The 15,588-nt window shown below is 39.0% G+C and overlaps 1 protein-coding gene across 1 annotated transcript in view; it reads left to right on the top strand.

Annotated features, from left to right (window-relative positions):
* Positions 1 to 15,588, top strand: part of CCNK (cyclin K) — a 31,023-nt gene that overhangs the window by 5,163 nt on the left and 10,272 nt on the right. The window contains 5 exon segments of the mRNA XM_033191369.1: positions 6,756 to 7,004; positions 7,640 to 7,721; positions 9,585 to 9,716; positions 14,873 to 14,978; positions 15,471 to 15,528. Of these exon segments, the coding sequence (XP_033047260.1) occupies positions 6,808 to 7,004; positions 7,640 to 7,721; positions 9,585 to 9,716; positions 14,873 to 14,978; positions 15,471 to 15,528 (575 nt within the window). The 5' untranslated portion in view covers positions 6,756 to 6,807.

The raw sequence follows: 15,588 nt of genomic DNA, 5'->3' as shown, positions 1-15,588 counted from the left end.
CAAAAAATTTAAAAATGAGTAAAAAAGAATAACCTATTTCCTAGTCTGTTCATTCTTTACCACCCCTTGCAGTTTCTACACCTTCTGTCCTATTACACTTCTAAAAATGTTATTTTATTTATATGTGTATGTAGGTATTTTCTTTAAGTATAATCCTATACCATACAAATTACCCACTTAAACTGTACAAATCAGTAGTTTTTAGTATTTTCAGAGTCATGCAACCATCACAATTTTCAGTGTCTCTAAAAAACAACTAATCACTAATTAAAGTAAACTTTCCTTAGTTCCTTGTCCTTTAACTTTTCTTTTGCATTTGTCATTGTTGACTACCATCTCTGGTTTAAAGCTGACATCCCTTGGTTTATTTTGCAATGAAGGATGCAGATTTCCCTACTTCTTGGACCAGTGTTTTTCCCTTTCTCTTACTTGGTGATTCTTAGTCCACAAGTGGATAAATCATAAGTACATTCAAGTCTGTTTTACCTTCCTGTCATTGGGTAAACACTCTCCTTTCGTGATTCTTCCTACTTGGTACAAGTTCACAGAGTTCTATACCCAGACTCCTTCCTTCTTCATTCTCCATCCCTCCATCCGTCAACATGACTTTATAGTTGTCATCTCTGTATAGATGAATCCCAAGTAGATATGTTCTGTAGAGACTTCAACTGGCCTCTTTGTCTGATAGATATTTCCACAAAAGTATCTTAAAGTTCTTCAAGCTTAGTATTTATAGAACCAAATTCTTCTTCTCCTCCCTTCTTATCAAAACCAGCTTTTTCTCTTATACATTTGTCTTTTTAGTATCACCCTCTGTGTCAGTCAAACTTGAAGTCATCTTTTTCCATTCTTTGCCTCCTGGCCAATTATGGCACACACACCCCTTTTTCCAACTGCCATTGTGTGGAGACAGGTGTATTAGGTAGTCTTCACTTGAACTGCTACTGTAGTCTCCTAACTGTTTCTCTTTCTGCATACCTCTCAACAAACCTCATCATGCTCTCTCCCCTTACATGCGTTGTTATTATTATTATTCCCTGACAAATAATTCATGTATTTATTTCTTATTGTCTCTCCCACTAGAATGTAAGCTTCCTGAGGCAGAGACCTTGCTTGTCTTGTTCCCTGCCATGCCATTAAGGCCTGGCTCATAGTAAATGCTCAGGAAATATTTAAGTGAAAAAAGTACATGGAAAACTGTTAGGCATATGTATCTTAAAGTAGCAATTCCCAACTGTAAATAAATTGCTAAGATGTGCCAAGATATTGATTCTCTCAGCCAACTGTCCAGTTGCCTTCTGTTCTATAACAATATGTGTGCATGTTTAACACTTAATAATAATCAAACACCAGAAACATTTTACATGCCCAGATAGTAGAATGGATAGATAAAGTGTGTTACATTCATAGGATAAAACTGTACTGTACAGCAGACTTTCTCAGCTTTGGCACTATTGAAATGTTGGACCAGATAATTTCTTGTCATAGGGGATTATTCTTTGCACTGAGGATGTTCAGCTACATTCCTGGCCTCTACCCACACTGGATGCCAGTGGCAACCCCCCAGTTAGGAAAACCAGAAGTGTCTTCAGACATTGCCAAATGTCCCCTGGGGGGCAAAATTGTCCCAGGTTTGAAAACCACTGCTCTGCGGCAATGAGAATGAACAACTGCTGCCTTATGCAACAACAGGAATGAATCCCACAAACTTAATATTGAGCAGAAGAAACCAAATGTGAAAGTGATACTGTGTCATTGCACAGTCCTTCAAAAACAGGCAAAACTAATTGATGGAAATAGAGGTCAGAATAGTTATCCTTGGGAGGATAGTGACTAGGAGAAGAATGAAGAGAGCTTCTGGAATGTTGGTACTGTTCTATTTCTCAACTGAATAGTGTTACACAGGTGTGTTTACTTTGTGAAAAACAATCAGCCATACACTTATAATTAGTGCACTTTTCTTTTTGTATGCTGTGATTCAAATTACAGTGTTGTAATTTATGAAACCAGTACACACACATAGGCAAGTATTCCTTGGCTATCGAGGGATTGATGAACATAAGGAGTCCTCCTGGTCTCCTGTGCAGTCTCATCTGACTTTTTCCCCAACTTTTTATTATATGAAAGAATAGTGCAATGACTACTTGTTTACCCATGGACACATATTCATTTTTTGCCACGTTTACTGTGTGGTTGTGTTTTAGCTGAACCATTTGAAAGTAGGTTGCAGACATTAAGACACTTTACCCAAAATACTTTGGCCTTCATCTGCTAAGAATAAAGTCATTCTCCTGTGTAATCACAATATCATTATTACCCCCAAAGAAAATTAACTGACAGTAATTCCCTTTCTGATATCCTGTAATATACAATTCATACTTTAATTTTTCCTAATTGTTTGAAATTTAAAAAAAAAAAAAAAGATCTAATCAAGGTTCACACATTGCATTTTGTTGTTAGCCCTCTTTAGCCTTTTTAAATCTAAGACAGTCTTTCAAAATGTTTTGTGATAACACTGACAGTCTTGAAGAGACCAGGTCGGTCGCTGAGTAGAGTGTCTCACCTTCTGGATGTGACGAATAGTTTCCGTGTTGTGCTGTTTCACTTACTCTTCTACCGTCAGTTTTTATTGTAAACTGGAAGTTCAGTCAAAAGTTTGCTTAAATTTAGGTTAAGCTTTTGGGGGACAAGAATACTGCATAGGTAGGTGATATTTATTTCACATTGCACCATATTAGAAGTCACATAATGGCAGGTTTTCACCCTATTAGTGATATCAAGTGTGATCATTTTGTTAAGGATAAACTGTATTATTTTTTACAGTAGTTAACATCAGTGCTAGCAAAGTAGCATTTATTATCAGTAGCATTTTATTATCAGTGTTATCAGTGCTAGCAAAGTACTATTCTCTCAATATATTAATATTATTGTGGACACATAGATTGTATTTTATGATCAACCGCAGTCATTTTTCTTTTTACTATTCAAATTACCTTGAATTAGTCCAGTGGGCACCCATCATGATGACTCCTATGTTTTTTTTTTTTCCCCTAGCAAATCATTCCTTCAACAGTCCTATGTCTTTTGATAAGCTTTGATTAGTCTGAGTACATCCCAGGTAGGCTCCAACCCCAGACTGGAAAGAAAACTGCTTCCTTTTAGAGGGTATTGGTGTTGAAAAAGTTAAGATTTCAGAACTAGGTTTGTCATTCCTTCTTGGTACTTGAAAAGGAGAGAAATGGGATATATATATATATTTTTTTAACCATGATTTATCTTGATATCTTCAGTTAAAGTTTAACATTACAGATTTTTTCTTAACATTTGGTTTTGTGCATGTGTACATTTGTTTTCTCTGCACTGAAAATCTTGGTTCCTAACAACATTAACATTTACATATTTGCTTTATTCCACAACATGCAAAAAAAATTTGTTTGAAAATTACAATATTAATGACACTACTAACAGTACAGTAAGGAAGTTTTAAAATTTCCTTGGGGCCGGCCACGGTGGCTCATACCCATAATCCTAGCACTTTGGGAGGCTGAGGCAGGAGGATCGCTTAAGGCCAGGAGTTTGATGCTGCAGTGAGCTAGGATCATGCCACTGCACTTCAGCCTGGATGACAGAGCAAGACTGTGACTAAAATAAATAAGTAAATAAATAAATAATTATTTTCAATTCTTTTTGCCCTTAAAATATGTCTCACTAAGCATGTAACAAGATCAGAAATTACTTGAAGTAAATTTTCTGTGTGGTTTTGTTGCCCATTTGGTTTGAGTTTTAGGATTTGCTTTTTGATTTTTAGTTAAGTTTATGAGTATATTAAATATTTACATGATTCAAACATCAAAGGTTATAAAAGTACTTGGAAGGGAGTCAAGCTGAAAGAGCACCTAATGGCCACATTGGAATAGTTTGAGCAACAAAATAAATAATGATAGTGATAGTATTGGATTATAACCCAAAGAATAAAATACTCACATCTACACTAAAATAAATAAACAAATAGGAGAGAAGAAACGAATGTTAACAAAATGATTCCAAATAATAAATGTTGAAGCAGTGAAGGAAATACAAAGTCACCATTAGAACACCACAGTTATTATCATCTCAGGGGAGTGCTAAAACTAGTAGATGAAACTTGAAGGAGAAACAGACATTTGTATAGTATTTTGCATTATAAAATATTTCCCCCAAAATATTTACTTACTACTGGGTGGTTTTAACATATGTCCACAGTTTCTTTGAAGCCTCTTCCTCCAGAAAGTGGAGCTTAATTCCTTTACCCTTGAGTGTGAGCTGGACCTTGTGACTTGCATCTAAGGAATAGAAGATAGGAAGGGAAAAATAATAATTTACAGTGAGAAACCTGGTAGACTCCATCTTAACCAAGAGCTCATGGTTAACATTAGTAAGTTATTCTGATATCACCTGCACCCAAATATGATGTGTGGTTAATAGCAGTTATACCAAAGTTAATTTCTTTTTTTTGATAAATGAACCATGGTTATGGAAGATGTTTACATTAGGGAAAGCTAAGTGAAAGGTATAGACAAAAACTTGTCTATCTTTACACCTCTTCTATAAACCTACAATTAGTTTAAAATAAAAGCTTTCATAAAAAGGCAAAGCTGTATAAAAAGATACACACATAGAGAAGTCTTGTTTCCATTCCTGTCTTTTCCATCCTGCTTTTCCCCCTTCCTTATTAGTAATTATTTTTTGAATTACTTTTAAAAAATAGAGATGTCTGGCCGGGCACAGAGATGTCTGGCTGGGCATGGTGGCTCACGCCTGTAATCCCAGCACTTTGGGAGGCCGAGGCGGGCAGATCACGAGGTCAGGAGATCGAGACCACCCTGGCTAACACAGTGAAACCCCGTCTCTACTAAAAATACAAAAAAATTAGCCGGGCGTGGTGGCGGGCGCCTATAGTCCCAGCTACTTGGGAGGCTGAGGCAGGAGAATGGCGTAAACCCGGGAGGCGGAGCTTGCAGTGAGTCAAGATCATGCCACTGCACTCCAGCCTGAGCGATAGAGCAAGACTCCGTCTCAAAAAAAAAAAAAAAAAAAAAAAAGAGATGTCTGTTTTTTTCCCCTCCTTTGTTACATAGATGCTAACATACTGTGTACACTATCCTATACCTTGCTGATCTGGCAGTCTCTCTGTCCAGTACTTAATGATCTTTCTCATTCTTTTTAATAGCTGTGGGGTATGCTGTTGTGTGCATGTACCATATTTTACTCAGCCAGTCCCCCGATGATGGGCATTTGGGTTGTTTATAGTTTTGCCATTATAAATAACACTACAGCGAATAATCTTATGCACATGCTGTTTCATAGTTGTGACATTTCATAGTTACGACAATATTTTCAGAGTCGATTCCTAGCAGTGGGATTGCTGGGTCAAAGAGCAAATGCATGTGTAATTTTGTTGGATGTTGTGAACTTCTCTGTGACAGTTGGGCCATTTTGTACTCCCACCAGAAGCTTATAAGATCACCTGCTTCTCTATAGCCTTGCCAACAGAGCAAATTGTCAAACTTTGGGATTTTTGCCAATCCAGTAGGTGAGAATTGTATCTCAGTGTGATACCTGTTTATGAACAGGTCATGTTTTCTGAGGTTTTAATTAACTGGTCTCCCCTCACCCTTTGAACAGTGCCCAATTTAATCAGTCACACACAAAAATGTAAATTATTAGTTCAAGCTTTTGTCCGGGTACTTAATTCTTCCTCTTGGAAGAAAGATCAGATTTCCTTCAGAGCTACCAGGTGCAAGGAGGAGAATACTTAGCCCCGCCATGTCACCTTCCCCACCAGAAATGAGGCAGGTACACAGAAAAGTTTTGGTTTCCAGATGAATTGGTGGGAGCCCTGGCCCAGAACCTGGCCACAGAGCTGCTGTTTTCTTGCTGACCAGATTAACCTGGCTCCAGCCAGCTCTTTCAGAACCCTTTTGATACCTTATTTGAAAATTTCTGCTGTCTCTGATCCAGGTTACGAATGACTTATTTGTAATAGTGGTCTCTAGATGAGATCCTTGGTATTTTTTTTTTTTCTTTCTCTCAGCGTGGAGCTTTTGGAGAATGTCTTTATTCTGAATGAAAGAGAGGGAAGAGGATGAAAAAGCAAGAACAGTTTAAAGGAGCTCCCTCTCTCATGGACCACTTCCGTCCACCCACTCCCCAAATCACAAGATGCACATTTGGTTTACATCAGTGAATTCAGTGATTTGTGCAGATGTGAATTAACCAAATCCCATGACGTGCCTAAGTGAAAGTGCCTACGTGGAATAAACTGAAAAGGGGTGCTAGATGGAAGAGATGGTTAAAGTTGGAACATAAATCTTTATAAAGATTAAGACAGGCCCAGGTTTTACTGAAGCATGGAATCTGGACCAGTGTTAGAGTACTTGTGTGTCTAGTGAAGAAAAACCAGAAGAAAGTGAGATGTACTTCGTTTCTTCCAAAATTTTGTCAAATAAGGTTAACCCTTCAATCTCAAGAGAGAGGGAGGAAATACTCTTCTTTTTTAAACTACCATGAAATTTGAGATTTATTAATATTAGTACTGGGGTCATCTTAACAGTATTGTGTTAAATTGGCTCTGGAGTTAGCCTGGGCTTGTAACTAGCTATTGACCGTATGGTTTCTATAGGAAATACTGATCCCAAACCAGGTACAATCTATGATTCTAGATTGCTTATAGTATGGAGTATTCCTTTCCAACTTTGCTTTTTTCTTTCTCATAGGATTCTAACATTTTCAGAGAACCTTTTGGAAAGAACAAGTCTACTTCAATAAATGAAGGAGAATAAAGAAAATTCAAGCCCTTCAGTAACTTCAGCAAACCTGGACCACACAAAGCCATGTTGGTACTGGGATAAGAAAGACTTGGCTCATACACCCTCACAACTTGAAGGACTTGATCCAGCCACTGAGGCCCGGTACCGTCGAGAGGGCGCTCGGTTCATCTTTGATGTGGGCACACGTTTGGGGCTGTATCCTGACTCTTCTTGGAGTCTGTTACAGATAGACTCCCCACTCACCACCAAGAAATAATTAGATTCTGTAGACGAAATATATAGTAATTTCTCTGTACCAGAATAATTCTTAAATATCTGTTTGAATGTTGTTTCAGGTGGGGGTTTTTCTCTCTCTGGTTTGTCATTTTGAAGGTGTAGACTTAGCCACTGAGGAGGTGGCCAGCCAGGAGATATGAGGCACCCATGAGGATCACAGTTGAGGCTGGGCACAGTGGCTCATGCCGGTAATCCCAGCACTTTGGGAGGCCTAGGCGGGAGCATCCCTTGAAATCTGGAGTTCGAGACCAACCTGGGCTGCAGTGAGCCAAGATCACACCACTGCACTCCAGCCTGGGTGACGGAGACACTATCTCAAAAAAAAAAAAAAGATCACAGTTGAAGTGTTTCTAAAGGGTGTTAAAAGTATAAAACTTCAGCTTGCTAATTCTTGTACCATAATTCTGACACCCTGAGATTCCCATCTCCTTACTTTGCCACTAATACTGTTTACTTTACCATTGATTTTGTTGTTGTTGTTTTTGTTTTTCTACATTTAACTAAGAATATAACCTGTAAAAGTTATTGGTTAGAGTCCTTAACCAGAACAACAGACACTATGATACCCTGGCAACTGGAATAATTTATTTTCATCGCTTCTATATGTTTCATTCCTTCAAGCAATTCCCAAGATATGTAAGTGTTTAAGTGTTTGAATTTTATTGTGATTCTCTGTCATATGTTTTTATTTCTACACAGTTTGGTGGACTAATTGTAGTCTCTGTTTTTCTCATATTTTCCAGAAAGTAGTTATTTTTATATGGTATATACTGTATATAAACAAAATCAAGTTTGAACTTTGTTTATTCTAATTAGCCATATTCAAATCTTTTCACTTAGGCCAATATGGATCATAGTCATATTGCACTTTTTATGAAAGTTTACTCCTGTGTTACCTTTCCCAAGATAAATTTGGGCTTATAATTGAGACTCAACAAAGACCAAGAAAGCAAAATGGAGCAGAAGTTGTCTATGCCATATCACTCATTCTTTGATTACTCCTCAAGACGTGCATTGTGTCTTACTCTCTGTGGGAGATAGAGTAGCTTTCAGTCCAGGGTAAGTGGTATGGCATGCACAGAACACATGATGGAAAGTGAGACCATGGGAAGATACTGGTAGAGAGCTGTGGCATTCAAGGAGGAGACGAATTACATCTTGGAGAGAGCAGGGAAAGTGCTAGGAGGAAGGTGCCAGCAATAAGGTAAGCCTTAAACGTACATAGGGCATAGCCATGCCGTGATGGGCTAGGTCAGTGGTCCAACAGAAGCTAGCATAAGCAGAGGTAGGGGAAAGCATGTGACACATTGTCAGCCCAGCCAGGAGCTTGATTTGGCAGGAAGGGAGTGATGAAACCCTGGCTGGATAGGTAGACTGGGTCAGACCATGATAAACCTTGAATGCCAGACTTCAGAAATTTGACTTTAGTGGGTGAACAATGCAGTTATTAAGAGGTTTCATGAAAATAGCAGACTTAACAGGAAGGTCATTGCATTGATTTGTTTTGTTTGCTAAGATTTTAGTTAGATTTATATACATGTCTTCCTCACTGGTTGTGAAGTTCTTGAAGAAGGAGACCATGTTGGAATCAGTTTTGTACCCCCAGCAGAGTGTCTGACATCTAGTGTGATCAGGATTATGTGAGGAGAGTGGTGTGTAGGAAGGATTGGAGCAGGCAAAGAGAAGCTGAAGACAGAGCATTTCAGACCCCAGTGATATAGGTACTGAGCTAAGGTTGAGGCAACTGGAGGGACAGTTTCTTCATCCACTCAGGCTGCTATAACAAAATGCCTGAGACCCAATAATTTACACACAACAGAAACTTAACTCTCCACAGTTCTACAGCCTGGGAGGTGTAAGATCAAGGTGCTGGCAGATTCTGTCTGGTAAGGGTTTGCTCCTCATAAAAGGGCTCCTTCTTGCTGTATTCTCAAATGGTGGAAGGGAGGAACAAGCCCCTTGGGCCTCTTTTATAAGGGCAGTAATCCCATTCAGAATCACTTCCCAAAGGCCTCACTTACTCATACAGCCACTGTGGGAATTAGGTCTCAAGCTATGAATTAGGACATAAACGTTCAGACCATAGCAGAAAGAAAAGGAAACATGGGCACTGCTGTTGAGATAGATTCCACAGGACTGTGTTTAGTTGTGCTCTTTCTTTTTCCATGGCAAAGCTTGCTGTTTAGGGAGTTAATTTCAGATTGGAATATGAGAAGAAAATTTATTTATGTGACTATTTTCCTTTTTGGCATTTTCTTTGTTTATATGACTTTTTTTTAAGAAAGTTAAATTTTAAATAATTTTTGAAGCTAGAGTTTTGGGTGATTTATTATGTATAAAATTTCCTTCAAGATTCTAGAGTATCAGAGTATTTGTGAATGATAAAAAGGAAGGTTGGGGGATGAGGAAGACCAGTTTATTATGAAGGCCAAAATTTATTGTACCTATTTCTATGTGACCTTTGATAACAAAAATCAAGAACTTTTGTTTCTCTTTTAGGTGACAGGAGCCTGTTGCCTATTTCTGGCTGGGAAAGTAGAAGAAACACCAAAAAAATGTAAAGATATCATCAAAACAGCTCGTAGTTTATTAAATGATGTACAATTTGGCCAGTTTGGAGATGACCCAAAGGTAAGAACGATAATAACTTCCTGCCTTCTGGTCTCGATTCCTCTTGGTAGCATTATGATACAGTTCCACATGTTGACAATGCCTGTGGCCCTTGTGTCCTCCAGTCTCTTGAGTTCCTAAAAGGGCCTTCTGTAGAAGTTACTTTATGCTTTTGTGAGAAAGGAGGGAAGATCGTGTAGCCTACACTTACTCAGTGCTTCCTTATGTGCCCAACAGTATTCTAAGCACTTTGGGGCAATGGCACATTTCATGGATATGAGCAAAATCCCCTTAATTGCCATTAAGACTCCACTTCTTAAGTGCAGTAGTGATGGCAGGGTTACAACTCCGGCTGGCTTCTGGGTCAAACAAAAATACATATGCTGTATGTACACATACATGTGCCTACATATGCCGTGTATCTTTTGCTTCCAAAGAATGTTGGAAAGTATCGACATTTGCAGCATTTTTATGCACCCAGCGCTTGATACTGGTCACACCACCCATCCTGTCCTTTCCGTACAACTCATGCCGGTGTCAGCAAGTGGTGCTCAAATAATTGTACATATCCTTTTATTGTGTTTTTAAAATACCACTTTTAGGGACCTATGGCAGTGTTCCTCCACTCCCATTCTCATCAAGTTCCCCTTATTGCAACCCCTGTAACGCCTGATAATTACCCTTCATAACATTTATCACAGTTTGCAATTAAATAGATTTTCAAAAGTACTTTATTTAGGCCAAGGCGGGCAGATTGCTTCAGCCCAGGAATTCAAGACCAGCCTAGGCAACATAGCGAAACCCCATCTCTACTATATAAGAATAAACTGGCCGGGCCCGGTGGCTCACGTCTGTAATGCCAGCACTTTGGGAGGCTGAGGCCGGTAGATCACGAGGTCAGGAGATCAAGACTATCCTGGCTAACACGGCAAAACCCCATCTCTATTAAAAATACAAAAAATTAGCCGGGTGTGGTGGTGGGCGCCTGTAGTCCCAGCTACTTGGGAGGCTGAGGCAGGAGAATGGCGTGAACCCAGGAGGTGGAGCTTGCAGTGAGCTGAGATCATGCCACTGCACTCCAGCCTGGGTGACAAAGCGAGACTCCGTCTCAAAAAAAAAAAAAAGAATAAACTAATATTACTTTAAAAAACAAAAAAACTTTATTATTTTTTGCTGGGCATGGTGGCACGCACCTGTAGTCCCATCTACTTGGGAGGCTGAGGTAGGAGAATTGCTTAAGCCTGGGAGGCAGAGGTTGCAGTGAGCTGAGATCGTGCTACTGCACTCCAGCCAGGACGACAGAGCAAGACTCCACCTCAGGGAGAAAAAAAAAAAAAAAAAAAAAACTTTTTTTTTTAGAGCAGTTTTATGTTCACAGCAAAAATGAGTGGAAAGTACAGAGATTTCCCATATACCCCCCACCCCACACATGCACAGCTTCCCCCATTTGCAGCATCCCCCCCACCAAAGTGGTACATTTGCTACAACTGATGAGCCTGCATTGACACATCACCCAGAGTCCAAACTTTACATTAGGGTTCATTCTCAGTGTTGTACATTCTGTGGGTTTGGACATATGTATAATAACATGTAGCCACCATTATAGTATCATATAGTCTGTTTTCATAGCCTTAAAATTTTTCTGTGCTCCACCTGTTTGTCGCCTTCTCCCCGCTAACCCCTGGCAACCACTGATATTTTTACTGTCTCTATAGTTTTGCCATTTCCAGAATGTCATTGAATTGGAATCATATAGGATATAGCGTTTTCAGATTGGTCTCTTTGACTTAGTGGTATGCATTTAGATAGTAGTATCCATTGGATATATTTTCATCAAATTATCACACACATAACTCCCTCCCCTTCTCAGCTCTAAGATGCATGAGAGCAAAGACTATCGTTTTGTTTGATGCCTCATACAGTGGCAGGACAGAGTAGGCATTCAGCAAGTACTCATGGAATAAATGTCAAACTAATGTTCTGAGGAAATGTCTAAATCACAGTTAAAGCAAAGCGAAAGCCAAGAAGTTCAGTACCATTCATGGTGTTGTTTTTCCTAACTAGCTTGTATTGTCTCACAATAGTTATCTTTTTCTCTGCTGAGCATTATGTATGTATATACAGAATGTATAGTCATTCTCCTCATTGCTTTGAGGAGTTAACAAGGGCCCAGAACACTTTTATATATATTGTGGTTGTGATTCACACTAGTATCTTCTAAGTATTGCCAATGTGGGTTACTCTTTTGAACTTAATTATAAATCCATTAATCTATTTATAAACATTTGAACCTATTAGGAACTCATAATAACTGCAACCAAAAATGCAGTTTTATGGAAATAATTTCACCATCAGATAATGTTTTCAATGCGCGTGGGTATTTGATTTTTACTGAGTAATGGGGCCCTGTGTCCTGATGTGGTAAGTCTGATTATAGGAACATGCTGTGTTCAGTCACCCCCCGTCACAGGGGCAGGTGATCCTTGTGGCTGGCAAGCTGTGCTTAAGGATAAGGCATCATACAGATCTGGGACCACGGCAGGGTGCAGACTCGTGGCAGCTGCTGGTTTGTGCTATCCCAGGGTGCCTTGGGATAAAGTAAAGCCCCTTTTACTTTCAGCTTTTACCCACTATACCATGAAGTCAGGAAACCAATCCCTGGTCCAGGAACACTGAGATAGAAGTTCTGCAGCTCCTGTGCCCCAGAAAATGGGAAAAGAAGGGTCACCATACCAATTAGATCTGAATGGGGGAGGGGGCTTTACAACCTGCCCCCTGCCTCTCTGTCTCGTGCAGTCTTACTGGTGGGAGTCGGGGCCAAAGGAAAACACATGGAGCTGGGAGCAGGGAGGACATTGTGGAACATGTTTTCCTCGGCAGAGAGGAGGCAGTTCTTTTGTGGGGGCAGTATAAGTATTTAGGAAAAATAAGATCATGAGTCCCATGAAATTTTTTTTGCCTTAATTAGCTTTATTTTAATTGTGTGGCTTTTCTCTGTAATGTTAATTATTTGTTTCAGCCTTTGTGTTGGGCACTAGACATGAGGCACAAGGCAGAACAGACATGGTCTCTGCTCTCATGGACTCTGCAGTTGAGTGGCAGGATAAACTTTAATCAAATGAGTATATAACTTTGATTATGAGTTGTGGTGTATGGTATAAAAGATCATTTAAGGTGCTATGATAGCATTACATCCAGGGACCCAGGCAACTCCCCTGGATAAATAGGGGCTGAGGGAAAGCATTCCTAAGGAATGATGTTTGCTCAGAGTCCTAAAATGACCCCGTTAATTGAATATTTGGAAGACAGAGGGAAGGCAGGCCTTGGGCTATCCTGTAACAGTACATGGGCTACAGCCTGCAAGCCAATTGATACACTTGGTAAAAAGAATTTTTTCTAAATTTAGAGGAAATGTTGAATCTTCTGGGAAGCAGGTGGTGACAATGACAAAGAAAAAAAATTTTTTTTTTGACACGGAGTTTCACTCCTGTTACTCAGGCTGGAGTACAGTGGCACAATCTCAGCTCACTGCAGCCTCTGCCTCCCAGGCTCAAGCGATTCTCCTGCCTCAGCTTCCCAAGTAGCTGGGACTACAGGTGCCTTCCACTATGATTGGCTACTTTTTATATTTTTGGTAGAGATGGGGTTTCACCATGTTGGCCAGGCTGGTCTTGAACTCCTGACCTCAAGTGATCTGCCTGCCTCTGCCTCCCAAAGTGCTGGGATTACAGGCATGAGCCAGCATGTCCGGCCCAATTTTTTTTTTAACACTGTGTGAAAGTTTCTAAGATTTTAAAAAACTTTCATGAGAAAATGCTTGGGAAACTAGGGTTGAAAAACCTTAGTCTTCCCATGTAATTTGGAATAATAAATAATTATTGAATCATCTCTGTATCCTCTGAAATAATACCATACTTCTAAATGAAAGCCAGTGACCTATGGGGCTCTGCACCCGTTGATGAGATTTACGGTCCTCTACAATGCCCTTTCTTTGATGCCAACCAAGGAATTCTCTCAAATTGTCCTCCCCGCACACAGTGTCTTGGTTGTGGTTTATGTTGTCTTTAAGCAGTAGGTGCAGTCCGGCTGTGCAGGGACTGAGTTCGAGACAGTCAGAGAGTATCATCAAAGAGGACATTCCATTAACGACAGCAACAGTAAAATATCCAAGGATAAACCTTGTGGAAACCTCGTTAGTGGAGTGGGGAGGACTTTAAAACAACCAAAGGACTGAAAAGATATTAATAAATTTTTGGAAGGAAAATTCAATATGGTTAAAAATCTCCATTCTCCCTAATTTTTCTGTAAATCCACTGAGTTCCCAATGAGAATATTAATAGCATGTATGTTTTCTGGAATGATACTAAGTAAAATGGTTACTAAAATTTGGGTGAGGGGGACATGCAGAATCAAGAAACAGTTTGTAAAAAAGAAGTAATACTTGAGCTGTTGTATCCCACTCATCCCTTTGATCCTGGTCCAGGAGTAGGCAGACATATCAGTGAACAGAAAAGATAGTGTGTATAGGCAGACATACACACATAGTTTAGGAGGTGATTTAGGTAGCATTTTAAATAAAATTGGAAATGATCATTTATTCAGTAAGTGATGTTGGGACAGTTTATTTCAAATAAATGAAAGATTTAAACACAAAATTGATTTGTCCCCATTCACACATAATACACTATATGTGTACATGAGTATATATACACACACATACACACACACTGGTACAACTTATCTGTCTGAGTTTTCATGACGCTAGCTATCATAAACTCTTTCTTGCTTAAAATGTTTTCAATGAAAATTCCTAAAAGATTGCATTTTTTAAATTTAAAGTCTTGAAATTACAGTTTAGTCAAATTATCAGTAACGTAAAGATCTGTTTTGTAAAGGGAGACTCGTGTGTATTGAAAATAATAATATATTTAAGGATCTTTTTGTGTTCAGTATTTTTTTTACATTAACCCTCTGCTTTGTCTGCCTGTTTGGGATCTTTTCAGAATTTATCAGTGTCTCTGAGCATGTTAAAACTCTGAGTGGGAGAGAAAGGAATGAAAAACAGTTGCTACAATATAACTTAAGAGAGAATAAATAGACAGGAAAGCTCACTTTTGTAATGCTGCTTGAGACCTGCAATTGTAATTACTATCCTAACATTTGTGATTGATTTTTAGGAGGAAGTAATGGTTCTGGAAAGAATCTTACTGCAGACCATCAAGTTTGATTTACAGGTAGAACATCCATACCAGTTCCTACTCAAATATGCAAAGCAACTCAAAGGTAAGAAGAAAGTTTTCAGAAGAACTTTTTCATTCTGAAATCAAGTCTTTATAATTTGATTATAAAGACTCAAATTATGCTTCTCAAAAGAGGAAAACAAAGTTTGATGTGTCAAATACCAAGGACATGGCTTGCTCAGTCAATTCAGTATTGCAGCTGTTAATGCTGTTTCCTTTTATGTATAAATGGGCTCTGTCATCCAGTTGCCAGGTGATACAAGAGGCAGGAAAATGAGTCAGAATTTTTTAAATGGACTAATAAACTTAGCCTTGGAGCCAGGTTTTCCATACATGGTGGTTCAGCGTAGGTCATGAGGAGGAAGAAGGGGTAGGATGTGGACCCACATCATTCATCCTTGTTTCCCAGGCAAAAACTCTTTGCTGTGTATTTGAGTCGTGCTGAACACTTGGTAGGTTTTCAATAAATACTTGCTGCTGCCTGTGAACTTTTTTTCCTATTGCTATTAATTTACCTTTTTGTCTCCATTTCTAGGTGATAAAAACAAAATTCAAAAGTTGGTTCAAATGGCGTGGACATTTGTAAATGACAGGTATGCATATTCAAATGTTGATTAATTACAGTGTTTTAAAATAGGCAAAGACTTTATGGG

The sequence above is a fragment of the Trachypithecus francoisi genome, unplaced genomic scaffold (genome assembly GCF_009764315.1).
Source record: "Trachypithecus francoisi isolate TF-2019V2 unplaced genomic scaffold, Tfra_2.0 Lachesis_group3, whole genome shotgun sequence".
Taxonomy (NCBI): domain Eukaryota; kingdom Metazoa; phylum Chordata; class Mammalia; order Primates; family Cercopithecidae; genus Trachypithecus; species Trachypithecus francoisi.
Note: the sequence above shows the minus strand (reverse complement) of the source record. Positions and strands in the feature narration are given on the sequence as shown.